General features: G+C 41.8%; 1 protein-coding gene across 3 annotated transcripts in view; it reads right to left on the bottom strand.

Moving 5' to 3' along the window:
• The window catches only part of LOC135196429 (rho GTPase-activating protein 190-like), a 334492-nt gene that overhangs the window by 10484 nt on the left and 303551 nt on the right, over positions 1-20457 (bottom strand). For 2 of the 3 annotated variants that reach the window (XM_064223251.1, XM_064223252.1), the window contains 4 exons: positions 17562-17719; positions 17146-17247; positions 16118-16343; positions 6495-6623 (listed from right to left, as the gene is read on the bottom strand). In XM_064223251.1, coding sequence (XP_064079321.1) covers positions 6495-6623; positions 16118-16343; positions 17146-17247; positions 17562-17719 — 615 coding nt within the window. Of the gene's footprint in view, positions 1-6494; positions 6624-16117; positions 16344-17141; positions 17248-17561; positions 17720-20457 lie in introns of those variants that run through there. The other variant, XR_010310411.1, reaches the window with a different exon arrangement.

Genomic DNA, 20457 nt, shown 5'->3' on the forward strand with positions numbered 1-20457 from the left:
TCTCTACTCTTTGGTCTGTCGGGAATACTTTGGCTTGTGTTGTGTCTATCACCATTCCCAGATATTCCAACGTTGACTTGGATCCAGCTGCGACTTCTGCTGATTCACCACAATACCTAGGCTGTGACAAAGCTGCAGGAGGGCCGCCCTGTCCCTGAGTAATTTCTCCCTGGACTTTGCTATCACCAGCCAATCGTCCAGATATCTTATCAGCCTGATCCCCTGAGCATGCGCCCACGCCGACACGAGGGTGAACACTCTTGTAAAAACTTGAGGAGACGTCAATCCGAAGCACAGGACCTTGAACTCGAAAGCTTTCCCTGCAAGACTGAAGCGGAGAAATTTCCTTGAAGACTGATGGACTGGTATCTGAAAGTATGCGTCCTTTAGATCGACTGTCAGCATAAAGTCTCCGATTCTGACTGCTTGTAGAACCGTTTTCGGAGTTTCCATCTTGAAACTGGTTTTCCTTATAAACAGATTCAGCGTTGACAGGTCTATTTACTGTCCTCCACTCCCCGTTGGCTTTGGGTACCAGGAAATCCTGCTGTAGAAGCCTTTGTCGGACTGCATACTTGTTGCACAGCTCCTTTTTCCATCATCTTCTTCACTTCGTCCTGCAGAATAGTGGCCTTCTGAGATTTGTGGGCATAAGTGACGTGGGGTAATGGTTGATCTGTCAGGGGCGGGGTTAACTCGAACGGAATCAAATATACCCGATCCTGAGAACATCCACCACCCACTGCTCTGCCCCTAGTTCCTGCCACACCTTCCAGTGATTTGCCAGGCAACCCCCCACTGGTGTGGCCGAGTGATGGGAGGCGCCCATCCTATCTTCTTGAGCCTCTCCCCCTTCCCCTATTGCCCCTTCCTCTGTTGTTTCTATTGTGAAAGGGCCGATGAGTTATCCTCTTTGGGGAAGAGGGTCTTGTGACTCTATTAGGGATGCTATGTCTCACTGGTTTCTTTCGAGACATCTGCTGTTGTCTTCCCTCCAAAGGAATAGTTTGACTGTTAGAGGTTTTCCTAACTGCCTGTTGCACCAACCTATCGTTAGTGTCCATCCTTCTTCTATCTATCGCTTCTTCCAGTATGACCTCTGGCAACAGTAGTTGCGATTCCAAGATATCCCATTCCTCATTGCTAACAGGAATCCAAATCCACATTGCGGCTTAGTCTAGCCAATGCTGCATCTCTCCTCATTAGCAGGATATTTGCCCAAACATTGGCACTTACGTTTGTCAGGTACGCAATCGCCTTGGACCCTGACTGTAGTAATCTAATGAACAATGGTTCATCCACTATTTCCTTGTTGCTTCCGAGGATGCAATTTTCGCCACTGCTGTTGACCAAAGGTCTAACCAGGACGCAGCCTGAAAGACAGAAGAAGCTGTTGCTTCTAACGTGGCAGCCTCTTGGTACGTCATCGAAGGGCACTCCATTTTAACCTGATCCAAGGTTAATCCAGGCCTTAACCTTACAACATTAGGGTTCATTTGTCTAGACAGCAAAGGGACCTTCGGTGTCGTATAATATTTCCTTTGCTTTATCATTGGAGGGGGAATAAATTTAAATGATCTATTAGATCTTAAGGAATTATCCCTCCCTGCAATCTTTGCGTTTACGTGTTGCAAGACCGATTCCGCAGACTCGAACAAGGCAATTCATACGACACCTTGGTATCCCTCTTTAGTCCAAACGCCATGTCAATTCCAGGAGGAAGCATACTGGCCGGTGTTTCTGTCTTCTCCGAAAGGCTATTGAATTGACGAATCAAATCAATAACCTCTGCATACGAGGCCAGAAACTCTTGGTTTTCTCCTTCTCCGGCTCTAGTGTACCACTCTCCGCCACGAGAGATGTTGTCTCGCCTCTATCTTCTGACAGACGGCCCGGAATTCCACGGCCGCCTGCCCCTACGGCCGCGGCCTCTTTGATCTTTGCTGGCCGCTGTTGGCTCGATCCCAGATAGTCAGCAGGGGAACGAGAACGTCTCACTCTTTCTCTGCTCACGGATCTAGAGCGAGAAGCTCGTCTAGATCTCCAAGATGAAGGCTCCCTTAAGACAGAGGTAAGTTCGTCTTTATTAGCATTGGCATCGTTTCGAGCGTCGGCGAGCCCGGCCTCGGCCTTCTATCCAGACGGACACTGCCCCTTCCACGAACGTATCCGCCGAGGTTGCCAACTCTCTATTTTTCGTACTTTTAATAGGAGCCTTATCGTCCTTCGTACGTATTTTGAAACGGCCTTACGGGCGAAACTGGGACCTGCATTCCATCCTCTGCTGCACCTTTCGCGCCAACGTCGATTTTACCAGAGGTATCGCAGTTTTTGCGATCCGAACTGGCAACTCCGCCTCGGCCGCTAGCTCGCCGGCCGTCACTCTCTCTCGCTTGTTCGGACTCTTGCGAACGGCTTCGTCTGCCAACCTTGTGCTTAATAGCCACTGATTTTCCGACCTTCTTGCTGACTTGGAAATGACAGTCTTCGTCCGAAGAAGAGGAAGAATTGATTCTTCTCCTCTTGGCCCGAGGATCCGCTAGGAACTCCCGAATCCTCCTCCAACGCTTGACTGGCGCTCGCCGTGACGTTATCGGACTTAACGATGACGCCGAACTAGAGGAAGAAGACGAAGAAGGCGAATCACACTTTTTCTTTTGTCTCTCTTATTCATTCTCTCCTCTATATCCTGTAACTTCTGCATTACAGTTTGCATTGACGGATCAGAAGGCGTATTAGCGTCTGGGTGCAGCGAAAAAGGCCGAGAATCGGTCTGTGACGTCATCACGCCTGCCATCTCAGAGTGTGACGTATGTTGTGACGTCATCCCTCTCGTAGGGAGAGACTGAGAGGTTTCTGCTGGTAACCGCACGTTTGCTGCCAAATTACCTCCCACGTTCTGCATCGCTGTAAATACTGAGTGGGATGGTGAAGCAGCGGCATTAATTCCCATAAATTGCAAGCCCGGGGGATGAGGAACATTCAGCGCTGCCGGACCCTGCTGGAACCGACGTCATATAATGCGCAAGCAGACCATCCAAGGTTGGTACGCCTGGTAGGCCTAGCGCTGACCACGTACCATTTAACCTATGCGCTTGAGTAGCAGGAGCCTGGAACAAAGATGGCGGATCTCCCCCTCTACTTGCTGGGAACAAAGGAGAGTGCAAATTATTCATAAAATTACCCAAGGCCCCTCCTGACGTTTCCGATACAGAACCGCTAGGAGAAACCGAAGGGGTATGAGACAATTCAAAAGCAGGTGGAGAAACATATGGAGCAGCCCTGGTTTATTACCGATACAAAAGAAGCCGGTAAGGTTTTGGTCATCCAAAGATGGCGTCACCCCCTTCTTTTGTATTGGCTTTTCCCATAGAACTTCTTCCACTGTTCCACCGACCAACCGCGACAAACAGAACACGGATTAGTAACCGTACATACGTTTTCCCTGCACCTACTACACGTTGGATGAGGATCCGTCGACACCGAGGTTAGGAACCTAGAACAAGGGAAGCCACTGACTCCTGGGCATTTCCTTTGTCTCCTCTTCGAAGCGGTAGACGATCCCGATGTTGAGGCAAAATTCTCCATCATACCACGTATACACTCTTACCACACACTGATCACACTTGGAGAAAGAAAAGGAATGAAAAATAAAAAATGAAATGGATAAAGAACGGGCAAACTGAAAAACCGGCTTTAAATGAGATAGACAGTAACACGTCTTATCTTAAAGGCGGTAGGAAAATAACTGATGGGTCACAGGTAGCCGTGGGCATTCTGGGTATACATGCCCCGTGACCTGGTATAGATGCCATTAGTCCCTGGATCTCACAAGTGTAATTTTAATTCTACCGGTTTCCAGCTTGGCGCTAGTAAATCCTAATGTTAAGACCGAAGGTTTGTTTCGTGTATGAACAAACTGAAATTCTTGGAAATACAATACAGATTTGTTCCAACTGAAAATGTGGATAAGCCTTCCCAGAAATCTTTTCAACATTAATTCATAAATGGACACTGGTACTTTAAACAAAATCAAGAAACTCAACTCTAACCTTTAAGAGCCAGGCTAAAAAATCAATGTAGCCCCCCAGGCCAGGTAAGCTTTGAGGTTGGCTAATTTAAGAAAAAAACAAATCAATTGAAAGAGTAAGATATGCAAATGCAAAAGGTGTAAGAAAGAAATTCTAAAAAGTTTTCCCTACTTTCTACAAGAAGTTGAAAATGACTATTTACAACCCCTTGTGGAGCCTCTTTTACAAGACAATATGACAAATTTTTAACCAATTTGTATTTTTCATAACTAAATCATAAATTTGACCAAGTTATGAATGTTTTTCTAATAAATACATTTATTTTATTTTTTTAAATTACAATTACAGCTCATACAATATCATTACAGATAAGAACTAAAATCAGTGTCAAATTCTGAGTATATTTGTTGCAAATTATTTATGTAAATTTACTGACATCGAAGATGCAGAAACATTTTTGGATTATACATGTCTTTTCTAATATTTCTTTGGAAAATTACAATTATAACTGACATACTATCATAAAAGATAAAAACTAAAACAACAGTAACCCTAAGTATATTTATGAGCAAATATAATTTAAATGACGTCATGTAAGAGAGAGAGAGGTAGTACATGCTCCGTTCAAGTCAAGATCACAACTAACTCTCATGAGCCGCCCACTTGATTTTAGCCAGTCTAAAAGTTGCCATTAATGAACTAATGGGCTACAGAAGTAATGGAAACTCTTTCCCAGCCCGATTCTTTCAAATTAAATTTGTGTAATATTGATACTCGTATGAGTGAATCCATCCACCACCCAAACTTGTTATTGCTACTAATATGAGGGGATCCATCCATTAGGGGCTAACCATAAAGAATGAAACTGTACCAATAATATAATTCAATTTTTTTTTGGTTTTATGATGTGTTCAACAGGATTTGTTACAACAATGGCCATATTCAGTTATTTAAAAAACAAATCTTCAACAACCACCTAGGTTTGAAAAATGCACACACAGTATGCAGTGCTGCTCAGCATGGATACATGTTAGGTGATGCACAAAACACTTTTTGCATGACTTAAAAGCATCATCTTTTATTGTTGAGCACTTCATCAATCAACATCATGCAGCCACAGTGTAATGTACCCAGATTTCTTATGATACTGGCATGTTCAACCAAATCTGCAATTTTTCTTGTAAAGTAAGCCACATTTTTTTTGCAGATATAACAATTTGTCTTATAATAGGGGGAGTTTCTTTTAGTGAAAGCTGTAGTGGTCATTGAAACTAAAGGTAGTTACAGAAGCAAGTGTGTGTGTGTGTGTGTGTGTGTGTGTGTGTGTGTGTGTAAGAGAGTTTGTAACTGCAGGAAAAACGCAATTTATTCTATAAGAAATATTAGTTTATTTCTACAAAGTATACCAGCTTTCCCTATAATAAGACTTACTTATTTCATGGGAGATATTGTCTTGATGTTGACCAGTGCTTTAAGAAGCAGAATGAGCATTAGCATTCATTTGCGCATTTGTATTTTAATGCAAACAAAATCAGTTACCAATTCCTTAAACATCAGCTTACCTGTCTTGCATGTCAGCATGGGAAGGATGATTCCTGCAACCTCCTATACAGACTGGCATCAATGATTCACAGGCTGAAAGGCCCTGTTCCCCCCTTGGAAAGGACTAAAGGAATCTGTATCTACTGATGCAGACACAGACAAGATGATAAAGAGAAAGGTAAGAAGCTTGAACAGGTCACTAAGTCACTTGAGCATTCATAACCTGCAATATTATTCCGGAGGAGAGGTTTTACCAACAGGCAATCTTTTTTGCCACTCTTCTGGAAAGGGTGTGGTATATGTTTAGTCTTATGTCATTCCTCCCACAAAGAAGACTTCCAAAACCTCTCCCTACCTTTCCCACAATCCAGCGATTGATTAAGAGGTGGAAAAAGGCAAGAATAATGAAAAGGATGAAGATGAAGAGGTTGAAGAAGAAGAGCAGTTGGATGGAGAAGCATGACTTAAGATTTCCCCACTCCAGCTTTATATCTTGCTATGTCTCTCCCTTGTAACCTAGGGCTCTGCCTGTCAAGGAACAAACCCTGACCCGTCTTGTTAGGAATTAAACCAACCTAAACTCTGGATGTGGATAGATCATGCCCAATCAAACAGCAGTTAGATGGTCCTATGCAGCACAGTGAGAGGCAAACAATCAAACTGTAGTCAGGGCTCTATTGTATACTCATGACAAGTCACCAAAGCAATAAGGAAAGAGAGAAAGAAAGGGGGGGGTTATTAATTTCATTGGATTTCCAGCTGGCCCTAGAAGATTATCCTAATGTTACGACTGAAGGTTTGTTTTGTATATGAACAATTGTACCATAAAACACAAGCTGGGATTTTAAAACATACCCTATCACAAAACATAAAGTTACCAAGACTATGAAAATAAACTAGTAAAAGGCCAAATTCACTCACTGGCTATGGTTGTTAGGTCTAGTAACTGGTTTTGCGGCAAGAGCGGAGGTAACTGTTTCAAGTAATCTTTAAGAGCTGTAGCTGCAGCATTTACTGGAATATCTAGCTCTGCAAAGTTTACAGTATTATCTGCAAAAGAAATAGTCTTTAAGTGATAATAGCATCAATGAAATTCACAGCACATCATCTTTAAACCTGTAAAGAATCTAGATGACATGAATAATCAAACCATCATAGAATACAGTTACAAAACATTTAAAATCTTTACAAATAACAATTGTCTACAGTACCATTAGCTATGTTCTATTATACTAATTTCGTTGGTAAGTTTAAAGGAAAAACATACTGCAATTGCATAAGCAAACTCATGCAAATTCACCAAACTGCAAATGCCCTTATATTGTTTGTATATTAACCAGGTGAGAATATTTAATCTCTATCATGTACAGGAAAAAATACTGAATAGAAAATAATAACTATTAAAAATAATAAAATCCTTCCCTTAGCATCTCCACAATGCGAATGTTCACTTCATTTGCTATAACTGAGATAATCAAACACCCTAAGCAACCTAGTTAAAGAAACAACCAACATTAAAGGTACTCATCATTCCTGTGCCCTTTTTTATATGAAAAATAATACTTATTATATTTACAGGGATATAAAACACACACTGATTCTGGGGAGCATATTCTATCAAATTCTTTATTTCTCAGTCTTCCAAGGTCTTTCCATTTTATGTTATTTATGTTATTCAATCATCAATACTATAAAGATGATGGAATAGTAAAGGCTGTATTTTCAGACAGGTTAGGGAGTCTACTCCTTTAAAAATTTGCATTAGTACTGTATTCTGAATTTTATGTTGTGGCCTTTGCCAAACAGTGACTAGCATTAGCATAACCTACCCTTCCTTGCCTTCTCTCACATTGTTAATGTTCCTTTGTGACACTGCAATTATAAGCCTATTATAGGGAAATTACAGCACTGTTATTTACTGAGAATAACATAGAAAAAAATGTATCACTACAGCATAAAACACAACATGGGTCCTTGAACTAAGGCAATCATAAATGACCTTAACTCATACAAAATTCAATCTGACTATAGTCAAACTCAGCCTTTTTGGCCGATTAGGCGTTGGTCTTGTTTACCCTGGATTTTCCACACCATTACCACTTCTCCCAAGGTAGGTACTTCCGCCCCACCTTTCTGTCTCTCTCTCTCTCTCTCTCTCTTTCTTGCGTTCAGCCTCTGACCACCATTCTTGATTTGCTTTGGAGCAAATCCTTTTAACTGTCCTTTTGCTTACTTTGGCTGTGTCCACCGTAGGCCTTTCATCTCAGAAGTACCGATTAACATTAAAAAATATATCCTTAGCCTGACTAAGCATGCGGGGGCAGCGAGAAGCGGGAGGTGTTTACATGGTGGGTACGTGACACGGAATGACCTTTTTGGGCTGAGGTGGCAACAGAGCACTAACCCAGCACAGAGGTGATGTCAAATCTCAGGAAAACATTTTTAGTAACATTCATTTCCCCATCAAAAACTTAATCATTCTTAAACAAATGAAGTTTTATTATGTTTAGTTAGTATAAAAAATATCAGACATTTTTTCATCACTGTTGTGGCGTATTTAGAGAACTGTGGCAACTGTGCGGCCAACGCCTCAGCGGCCCAAAATACCAAATTTTGTAACTAATTGTATTTTTCATAACTAACAAACCTGAGGTCTTAACATTAGGATTTACTAGCGCCAAGCTGGAAACCGGTAGAATTAAAAAATTACACTTGTGAGATCCAGGGACTAATGGCATCTATACCAGGTCACGGGGCATGTATACCCAGAATGCCCACGGCTACCTGTGACCCATCAGTTATATTTCTAACCCAGTTTAGACTGCTAGAGGGGTGGTTCGAGGTGGGCCTTTAACTGTTAAGACCTCAGGTTTGTTAGTTATGAAAAAACAATACAAATTAGTTACAAATTTGGTATTTGTTCATACACGAAACAAACCTTCGGTCTTAACATTAGGATAGACTTACTATTGGAGGGAGGTAAGTCTCTACAACTGACTGGGAGTTTGCCACCTTATCCATTTCCGAATATATAGGGAAATTCTAAGAGAATGGACAATGAACCTAGGACCAAAGATATAAGCGGATCTATTGGTTTCCTCCCACTGGGTGTAGATACCATTCTACTGTTTACTCTTGTCCCTTGCGACTGGATCCACCTTCACCCTCTTTTCCTTATTATCCAGAGGGGTGTGTTGCTACTGAAAAGTATATCATCAGCTAAGATAGCTTCACAGTATGGCTGACCATCTCACCTGCATCTAGTCCGTTCCAGCACATGACGGTACTCTCCTTCATATTGCCGTAGTTAAAGGAGTAGGAAAAAGAAAGTAGTAAAGAAAAAGGGACCAGTCATCCCATTCATTCTACTTTCATACCTTCATTTAATAGACTAGACGCAAAACTGACCCGCCAGGGCACTGGATGAACTATATCACTTGTTGGGCCGCCACCACTGGACCCAAGGAAAAGGTGTCCAAGGATCTATGGGCAACATCTTTCAAATAAAATGAGGTGAAAGTTGTTTGGCGCTTCCACACGCCAGCTTTCAGAATTTTATCCACAGAACATGTTCTTCTTAAATGCCAGGGAAGCACTCACACCCTGATGTCATGAGCTCTAGCTCCCACCTGGCTATCTGACCCTCTGTCTTCTGCAGTATAAGCATTTCTGATCGTCTCCCTTAGCCAAAATGATATTGTATTCTTGTACCAAACTTCCCTTCTTGGGTTCCGTCCTGTACTTACGAACAACCTCTGGCGCACCCCGGGCCCTGAGTGGCCTTTGTTCTCTTTAAATTACTTCCCTTGTTAGTGCCCTGACGGGGCACAGGAGCATTTCAGCTTTGTCGTTTGTCTACAAAGTCTGCCAAGGAAGGTATGGTAAAGGAGTCGAATCTGCCGTCTACTATTGTTGGATTTTGGGTCTTTGCCACGAATTCTGGGACAAACTCACACACCATTGATCTCCAACCTCTCGAGTGCTTTATGAGATATGAGAGGCCATGTAGCTCCCCCACCCTTTTGGTTTGAAGCCAGGGCCAATAAGAAGACTGTCTTCAGGGTCAGGCTCCTATCCGTGGACTGCCTTAGTGGTTCGTAGGGGGGTTTTGTCAGACTACTCAGTACCTTGGTCAGATCCCAATCTGGGGCTTTTAGCTCCTTTGGTGGGCATGACTGTTCAAAGCTTCTCATCAGCATGGCCAACTCCCATGAAGACGATATGTCCACTCCTTTCATTCGTAAGACTGAGGCTAGAGCAGCCCTGTACCCCTTCACTGCAGATACAGACATATGTTTTTTCTGTTCTGAGATATATCAGAAAGTCTGCTAACTGCTGAATAGTGGTACCGAGTGGAGACACGTTCCCCCTACGACACCAATCACAGTATGCTGACCACTTCCCTTGGTATACTGTCGCAGATGATTTTCTGATATACCTGCCATCTGAGTTGCTGCTTTCTGCAAAAACCCTCGCTCTCGGAGGAGATACTTGACAGTCTCCACCTGTGAAGCGATAGGGACTTCACCGACTGGTGGTACCTCTCCACGTGAGGCTGACAGAAGTTGCTCCATGGAGGTAACTCTCTTGGCACATCTACTAGGAGTTCCAGTAGGTCTGGAAACCACTCTGCTTTCGGCCATAACGGGGCTACCAGGGTCATCTTGAGGTTCTGAGACCGCATTACCCTGTTCAGAACCTGACGGATTAGACAAAATGGAGGAAATGCGTACACGTCCAGATTGTCCCAGGGGTGTTGTAGCGCATCTTCTGCTACTGCCTCTGCGTCCGGGACTACTGAACAATACACTTCCAACTTTTTGTTGTACCTGGTTGCGAATAGGTCTATGATCGGTCCTTCCCACAACATGAGCATCCTGTCCACTACCTGTTGGTGTAGGGACCACTCCGTTCCCAGAATCTGATCCCTGCGGCTCAACTTGTCGGCCACTATGTTCTTTTTCCCGGAATATACCTGGCCTTGATGTCTACCAGTTCTCTATAGCCCACTGGTGAAGTTGAACTGTCATCACATGTAACTGCCGAGAACTAGGCCTCCTTGTTGTTTATATAAGCTACTACTGTGGTGTTGTCTGACATCAATACCACTGAGTGTCCCTTTACTCTCTCCCTGAATTCTTGTAGAGCCAGGAAAGCTGCTTTCAACTCCAGCACGTTTATATGGAGTTCTCTGTCCTTGCAACTCCATTTTGCTGACACCATCAACTCCTCCATATGGGCTCCCCAGCCTTCTAGTGACGCATCCGAGAAACAGCAAGAGGTCTGGGGAGGATTGTTGAAGGGGGACACCCACTGTCAGATTGTCGTCGTCCACCCACCACAGCAAGTCTTTCCTCACTTCTGCCGACAAGGGAATTTGCTCGTATGGGTGATCTACTGTTGGTGACCAAAAACTCCTTCATCCTCCATTGTAGGGACCGAAGGTGTAGCCTTCCTTGTGGTTACTAGCTTCTCCAGGGAGTTAGGATTCCCAGCACCACCTCCGCCACTGTCTTGCTGGCTGTGTCTGCTTTCCCAGAAAGGCATTCACCACTTTTTGTTTGCATTTCTCTACTCTTTGGTCTGTCGGGAATACTTTGGCTTGTGTTGTGTCTATCACCATTCCCAGATATTCCAAACGTTGACTTGGATCCAGCTGCGACTTCTGCTGATTCACCACAATACCTAGGCTGTGACAAAGCTGCAGGAGGGCCGCCCTGTCCCTGAGTAATTTCTCCCTGGACTTTGCTATCACCAGCCAATCGTCCAGATATCTTATCAGCCTGATCCCCTGAGCATGCGCCCACGCCAACACGAGGGTGAACACTCTTGTAAAACTTGAGGAGACGTTGTCAATCCGAAGCACAGGACCTTGAACTCGAAAGCTTTCCCTGCAAGACTGAAGCGGAGAAATTTCCTTGAAGACTGATGGACTGGTATCTGAAAGTATGCGTCCTTTAGATGACGACTGTCAGCATAAAGTCTCCGATTCTGACTGCTTGTAGAACCGTTTTCGGAGTTTCCATCTTGAAAACTGGTTTCCTTATAAACAGATTCAGCGTTGACAGGTCTATTACTGTCCTCCACTCCCCGTTGGCTTTGGGTACCAGGAAAATCCTGCTGTAGAAGCCTTTTGTCGGACTGCATACTTGTTGCACAGCTCCTTTTTCCATCATCTTCTTCACTTCGTCCTGCAGAATAGTGGCCTTCTGAGATTTGTGGGCATAAGTGACGTGGGGTAATGGTTGATCTGTCAGGGGCGGGGTTACCTCGAACGGAATCAAATACCCGATCCTGAGAACATCCACCACCCACTGCTCTGCCCCTAGTTCCTGCCACACCTTCCAGTGATTTGCCAGGGCAACCCCCCACTGGTGTGGCCGAGTGATAAGAGGCGCCCATCCTATCTTCTTGAGCCTCTCCCCCTTCCCCTATTGCCCCTTCCTCTTTTTTGTTGTTTCCTATTGTGAAAGGGCCGATGGAGTTATCCTCTTTGGGGAAGAGGGTCTTGTGACTCTATTAGGGATGCTATGTCTCACTGGTTTCTTTCGAGACATCTGCTGTTGTCTTCCCTCCAAAGGAATAGTTTGACTGTTAGAGGTTTTCCTAACTGCCTGTTGCACCAACCTATCGTTAGTGTCCATCCTTCTTCTATCTATCGCTTCTTCCAGTATGACCTCTGGCAACAGTAGTTGCGATTCCAAGATATCCCCATTCCTCATTGCTAACAGGGAATCCAAATCCACATTGCAGCTTAGTCTAGCCAATGCTGCATCTCTCTCATTAGCAGGATATTTGCCCAAACATTGGCACTTACGTTTGTCAGGTACGCAATCGCCTTGGACCCTGACTGTAGTAATCTAATGAACAATGGTTCATCACTACTTTCCTTGTTGCTTCCGAGGATGCAATTTTCGCCACTGCTGTTGACCAAAGGTCTAACCAGGACGCAGCCTGAAAGACAGAAGAAGCTGTTGCTTCTAACGTGGCAGCCTCTTGGTTGGTACGTCATCGAAGGGCACTCCATTTTAACCTGATCCAAGGTTAATCCAGGCCTTAACCTTACAACATTAGGGTTCATTGTCTAGACAGCAAAGGGACCTTCGGTGTCGTATAATATTTCCTTTGCTTTATCATTGGAGGGGGAATAAATTTAAATGATCTATTAGATCTTAAGGAATTATCCCTCCCTGCAATCTTAGCGTTTACGTGTTGCAAGACCGATTCCGCATGACTCGAACAAGGCAATTCATACGACACCTTGGTATCCCTCTTTAGTCCAAACGCCATGTCAATTCCAGGAGGAAGCATACTGGCCGGTGTTTCTGTCTTCTCTGAAAGGCTATTGAATTGACGAATCAAATCAATAACCTCTGCATACGAGGCCAGAAACTCTTGGTTTTCTCCTTCCTCCGGCTCTAGTGTACCACTCTCCGTCACGAGAGATGTTGTCTCGCCTCTATCTTCTGACAGACGGCCCGGAATTCCACGGCCGCCTGCCCCTACGGCCGCGGCTCTTTGATCTTGCTGGCCGCTGTTGGCTCGATCCCAGATAGTCAGCAGGGGAACGAGAACGTCTCACTCTTTCTCTGCTCACGGATCTAGAGCGAGAATCTCGTCTAGATCTCCAAGATGAAGGCTCCCTTAGACAGAGGTAAGTTCCGTCCTTTATTAGCATTCTGGCATCGTTTTTCGAGCGTCGGCGAGCCCGGCCTCGGCCTTCTATCCAGACGGACACTGCCTTCCACGAACGTTATCCGCCGAGGTTGCCAACTCTCTATTTTTCGTACTTTTAATAGGAGCCTTATCGTCCTTCGTACGTATTTTGAACGGCCACGGCTGACTGGGCGAAACTGGGACCTGCATTCCATCCTCTGCTGCACCTTTCGCCGCCAACGTCGATTTTACCAGAGGTATCGCAGTTTTTGCGATCCGAACTGGCAACTCCGCCTCGGCCGCTAGCTCGCCGGCCGTCACCTCTCTCGCTTGTTCGGACTCTTGCGAACGGCTTCGTCTGCCAACCTTGTGCTTAATAGCCACTGATTTTCCGACCTTCTTGCTGACTTGGAAATGACAGTCTTCGTCCGAAGAAGAGGAAGAATTGATTCTTCTCCTCTTGGCCCGAGGATCCGCTAGGAACTCCTGAATCCTCCTCCAACGCTTGACTGGCGCTCGCCGTGACGTTATCGGACTTAGCGATGACGCCGAACTAGAGGAAGAAGACGAAGAAGGCGAATCACTACTTTTTTCTTTTTGTCTCTCTTATCCATTCTCTCCTCTATATCCTGTAACTTCTGCATTACAGTTTGCATTGACGGATCAGAAGGCGTATTAGCGTCTGGGTGCAGCGAAAAAAACCCAGGCCGAGAATCGGTCTGTGACGTCATCACGCCTGCCATCTCAGAGTGTGACGTATGTTGTGACGTCATCCCTCTCGTAGAGAGACTGAGAGGTTTCTGGCTGGTAACCGCAACGTTTGCTGCCAAATTACCTCCCACGTTCTGCATCGCTGTAAATACTGAGTGGGATGGTGAAGCAGCGGCATTAATTCCCATAAATTGCAAGCCCGGGGGATGAGGAACATTCAGCGCTGCCGGACCCTGCTGGAACCGTGACGTCATATAATGCGCAAGCAGACCATCCAAGGTTGGTACCCGCCTGGTAGGCCTAGCGCTGACCACGTACCATCTAACCTATGCGCTTGAGTAGCAGGAGCCTGGAACAAAGATGGCGGATCTCCCCTCTACTTGCTGGGAACAAAGGAGAGTGCAAATTATTCATAAAATTACCCAAGGCCCCTCCTGACGTTTCCGATACAGAACCGCTAGGAGAAACCGAAGGGGTATGAGACAATTCAAAAGCAGGTGGAGAAACATATGGAGCAGCCTGGTTTATTACCGATACAAAAGAAGCCGGTAAGGTTTGGTCATCCAAAGATGGCGTCACCCCCTTTCTTTTGTATTGGCTTTTGCCCATAGAACTTCTTCCACTGTTCCACCGACCAACCGCGACAAACAGAACACGGATTAGTAACCGTACATACTTTTCCCCTGCACCTACTACACGTTGGATGAGGATCCGTCGACACCGAGGTTAGGAACCTAGAACAAGGGAAAGCCACTGACTCCTGGGCATTTCCTTTGTCTCCTCTTCGAAGCGGTAGACGATCCCGATGTTGAGGCAAATTCTCCATCATACCACGTATACACTCTTACCACACACTGATCACACTTGGAGAAAGAAAAGGAATGAAAAATAAAAAATGAAATGGATAAAGAACGGGCAAACTGAAAAACCTGCTTTAAATGAGATAGACAGTAACACGTCTTATCTTAAAGGCGGTAGGAAAATAACTGATGGGTCACAGGTAGCCGTGGGCATTCTGGGTATACATGCCCCGTGACCTGGTATAGATGCCATTAGTCCCTGGATCTCACAAGTGTATTTTAATTCTACCGTTTCCAGCTTGGCGCTAGTAATCCTAATGTTAAGACCGAAGGTTTGTTTCGTGTATGAACAAAGGCTGAGTTTGACTATAGCCTAAAACTTTTCTCTTCCCTTTCTCCCCCACAAATGCATGTATGTCTATTGATACCGATATTTTAACCCTTTCATTAAAATGTCAAAATGCATCAGTTACCAGAACTGATATATGTACTTGTATATACCTGTACAAATGATCTTAGGCAATCATACAAATGTCTGGCAGTTCGACTAGTCTAAAAAGGACCACTTTCTGTCTGATACACAACTCTGTTACTACTTATTTAATTCTATTAGTATTTTTATAGTGATGTTTTACATGAAAGCTTAAGACTGTCAATACACTGCAAAACATGTTAAGCTCTTTAAATCAGCAACTGCACCAAAGCCAACACCTGTTAGCTGACATTCTCTCGTCCTCTCTCTTTTCCTGCATTTCACTGAAGCTATACAGTATTTTTAACTATCTTAAAAAATATTTTGCACTGCTAATGAAAATGTATAGTAAAGTAACAAAAGTACTGTGTGTACGCTTATATACACATAATTTACTGTCTTGTTCCTACTTCTACGGATTATTTACATGGTTTTGGGGTTCACTAGTATTCCCTTATTTGCTGTTGTCCTCTCCCTTCCTGGGCCCTTTAGTGCATATAAAAAGGTGGTTACACTGTAGCGGTGTCATTTTACCTAAACCTAGAGCCTTTGGGGGAAAATGTGATTGAAATCACAGGAAATATAAACAAATTATAAAAAAATTTCCAATAATCATCAATGCCACATGATTTTTCTAATCTCTTCTCATCAAGTAGACTGTCAAGTCTCTGAGGCACCTATATTCCTTAACTATATTTCATGCAACATTTTTTCCGGATAGTTCAGACAGGAGTCAATGAACTGACATCTAGAACTGTGACTGCCCAACAGAATCCATGAAATCTGTGTTGATCGAGAAAATGCCTGGAAAAGTGTGACCCAGTGAAAAACTAACAGAAATGCATTAAGGTAATAAACCCCAAGAGGGAAAATCAACGGAAGATATACAGGGTAGTAGTACTTACCCTCCTTAAATTTAGTAGTAAGCTGCTCTACATGCACCTTATTGCCAGGAACTCTATATATACCCTCAGAATCAAGGCCTTCCATTTCAATAAATACCACGCATTTTTCCAGGAACAGTGGTACAGGTTGTTCTGGACCCTGGACAAAATCATCTAGAGTGGGGGCAGGTGGGCCCTTTTGGGAACCCTTTTGGGAACCCTTAGCTGCCTTCTTTTTCTCTCTTTCCTGAGTATAAAAATCATTACAAAAAATATATCATTATAATCAGACAAGTAAAGAGTAAATAAAGATGCTTTCCATTAATTTTAGCCTTTATATGATGAACTATACCCAAAAAATGACACCAATTAATTTGGAAAACTGCAGTGACAATATAATTCTTTGTATTTTCATGCCACCTAAGAAAATGGAAATATTTCAATTATAGTTTCTATCACTCTAAACAACTACTCAACCTAACTTCAATATGCTTATTAAAACAAATGCAAATAGTAATGTACCTATTTCACTGGATATATATTAATATTTTCTGACATATACACAGAGTTCTATTTTATTGGACATGTATTAATATCTTCTGACATCTACACAGAGTTATGAATTTGGTAGGGTTGATTTTACAAATATAGAGTGGCACATAAAATATGACTTACTTAATTTTAAGCTTTATGCACTTATTGAAGATTGAGATGTTTTGGACAAGTGATGTGAAGGGATTAAGAAGTTTGTCAAGAAAAAGTCAATATGGAAACAGCAGGGCAAAGACCCTTGTCATAAGTGTTACTTCTGTGATATAAAGGTTTTTAGCTACAAAATGAATGACACAAAGCAAAATGCTTCAATGCATCAAAATATGGCTTGCATTTCTCAAAGTCTTCTGTCACATGAACACAATAGATTTCAGACAGAAGTTATTAAACAAAAACACCAGAATTAATTTCATTAAAAAATAATTTAAAACTTTACTTCATGAAAATCCAATAATACAGAATAATTCACATGGTAAATTTATGTAAAGCAACATTACCTTTTCCTTCTCAGCTGCTTTTTTCAACTTTTCTTCATCTTTTGCTCTTTTCCTTTCTTCTTCACGTTGACGCGCTTCCTCTCGAGACCTCTGCTTTTCTTGCTGCATATGGATTGAACATGTCAAATACTTATAATACTATTTGAACATTTCATTTTAGCACAAAATCTGATGCAAAAGTATCTACAGTATTATTTATTTTCACAAAAATGAATACAAACTGAAATTCATCTTAACCTCTTCCTGATAAAAGTAAGTTTGCAACATCTTCCTGATAAAAGTAAGTTTGCAACATCTTACTTTTTAGTCTATCAAAAAAAAAAAAAAGAGAGAGGTGTCATCCAATCCTAAAAACTGAAAGATCTTAGGAAGTAGACTCAAAATACTTTCAGGATGCAATCCCTACAGATACGCACCTTTCTACGAGCAGTTTTATCTGTGTCTTTCCGGGTAGGTGCACCAGGTATAAGAATTGGTGACTGCTGGTCACGAGGTGATGATACTTCAAGACTTGAGTCATCTTCAGGTATTACTCGATACATGTGGTCACCCTCGTGTTTGCTGCCTGGGGCAACTGTGCAGAGGGAAGCTTAATTATTAGTACCTACTCACAATACTTAAGCATTAGTAAATCCGTCATTTTTCTGACTCATAACCTTCTGGTATCACACAATCTTTAGTATCAGAATGCTACATTCATTGGTGCCAATCAGACTTCACTACTTAATAGAATTCCAAACAAAATAAATACAACTACACTGAAGACCAAATACTTCCAATGCAAAAATTTACCAAATAAAGTATACATAGAGATGGATAACTCATACACAATGCATTCAAAACGAACTAAATATTAAGCACTTTATCAAACAATTTATTAATAAAAACACATGCAAAATCAAATACACATCTACCTTCAATGCGAAATGTATAATACTTGAAATCTGTAGATAAGATATTGCTTAGTACGGCAGTAAGAGCCCATTAAATCATAACTTTAGAATTATAATTTAGTTTACTGTACTTATTTACTCATATTATTAGAAAGCCTACAGAAAGAAAATGGAACTGAGGAAATAATTTATGGCATGAGAGTTAGAATACTTGGTTAGTTCATGTGCAGCTACCTGCAAAAAAGAATAATGAAAAATCATCCAAGAACTCTCATGGGTTTACTGAAACTAATCAGCTGTTAAAAGCGCAATATTAATTACCAACAAAATACCATGCAGCCCACAAAATCTACGTATTCAAAACAAAAATACAGGAGATTTTTTGCAATCTATACGTAGCAAAAAGATTCCTAAATTCTCCATTATTTCATATTTTTTTATAATAAACCTTTACACTTACTGACTTGAACATTTCACAGAACATTACAGACACTCAACTAGTAATTTAATGCAACAAGTAATCAAGTCATAAACAAGGATAATGATTTTAACCCACAGACAAGTGATACATATTGTAAAATATGTACATAAATTCTGAAATCTGTACATAAACATTCTGTCAACGACTACCACATTTACAATCCAATATTTCATACTTCAGTTATGTTTCCTTATATGGCATTATGTTTTAGTATTTCCAGAGGCATTGTGTACTACATAAGCAATAAGTGGAAAAAAAAATAAAACACTTGATTAACTGCTTATTTGTGCCAACTAAAAAAGGTCACAACTTTCTTGTGGTCACAAATTCAAGCACGATAACAACCAAAATCCAGTTGCTGTTGGTGGGGTAAATGACATTCTGAGCAATAAAAAATTAGAACAAAACTAAAGGAAGTACAATATACCTTGTAAACAAAAAAGAATATCTGATATACACAAGCTATTACAACTAATAAAAGGGTGAAAGTTTTTATGAAAATTTATTCAATATTCTAAGCTTAGATAAAAAAATCATCAAGAAAATAATAACAAGATAAAATATTACAATATCATGTGTAAGGTGCAAATAAAGTAGCCAAAGTGAATACAACAGGATCTTAGTTCTCGAATAACATCAAAGATAAAAATATACAAGACGGAATCTGAAGAATTCCCAGAGACAACTTCATCCCATGTTATCCCTGTTACTATTCACTTGAATTTATGGATCTTATTTTCTTTTAATTTCCTTGTGTCTTGCAACACATCTTGCAAATCTATCCCAGCTGGTTCTCTATGTGGGACACTTGGACTTATACCATACAGTGACTCCTTTTCACATGTACGGATGTGAGCCTCTTGCTTTTTCATTACTGATCCTTAAAATCATGCATCCAATATTCTCCATCTTTTCTTTGTCCTTAATCCTTCAGACTAGATCAACAATATATTTTCCCTTCTTGTTCCCTCTAACTTAATCTCTTATTTATGTGATTTCCACCTGCCTCTCTCCTCCTGAATCCCTCCCAACATGTTCTACCAATGAAAAGCCTATATTTTCTTCGGCAATAATTTTTAAGTCTGTGTTTCTCTTAGTAATGCCTAGGCCCTGCCTTTCTATAGAAATCCTTAACAGGTGTATTATCTCAGTACCGGCTATGAGGTCCCTGACGTTTTTGCATCCATGAAGACCAACAAAGGATTAGGTCCAGATTGTATTATAGCATAATTCTCAAGGTATGAAACTTATCTAATCCTTCAAACTACAGTACTATTTCTTTACCCTGTAATATTACTTTAATATTCCAAACTTTTGCTAAATTGGAATGACTTAAGTTCATTTTGGATCACAGGGATGTCTTCCACAAGGCAAGATCCAGCAGGAACATTTCTTATAATTCCAATGTTTAGTCTTTGTTGCTTGTACTACAATGAAGAACTCATGCTAGGACTTGGCCAGCTTAATCAAATATCTTCATGGGACCTTCAGTTGAGGTTTTTGTGTACTGTGATAGTATTTATAGGGCATCTGACAGTCGCCATGAGGTTTGTTAGCAAAATGTGTTGATTAATGGGTTTGCCCCTCTTTGTCAAACTGTTTTGAGTTGTTTCTTTATTTAAGTTATGCCTTGGCCTCTTTTAATAATAAAGCACATCAACTGCTTCTGTTTTCTGTTGCACATACAACTTTCTCTTTACCAATGACTTCCTCCTGTAAATCTATTCATTTACGCATTTTTTCTTATGATTTAACTATCCTCATGTCTTCAGACTTTACTTCCTAAATTTCTGTTGTTTGCACTCATTCTTACTAGGTCTGACCTTGACAGCATATACATAAGGGGATACAATGACTTAACAAGTTCACTGCTTCCAAGATATCATATTTTTCCTCTCCACTGAGATTTCTCAAAAGTACAAGAAAAATATTATTCAA

The sequence above is a fragment of the Macrobrachium nipponense genome, chromosome 17 (assembly GCF_015104395.2).
Source record: "Macrobrachium nipponense isolate FS-2020 chromosome 17, ASM1510439v2, whole genome shotgun sequence".
Lineage (NCBI taxonomy): Eukaryota > Metazoa > Arthropoda > Malacostraca > Decapoda > Palaemonidae > Macrobrachium > Macrobrachium nipponense.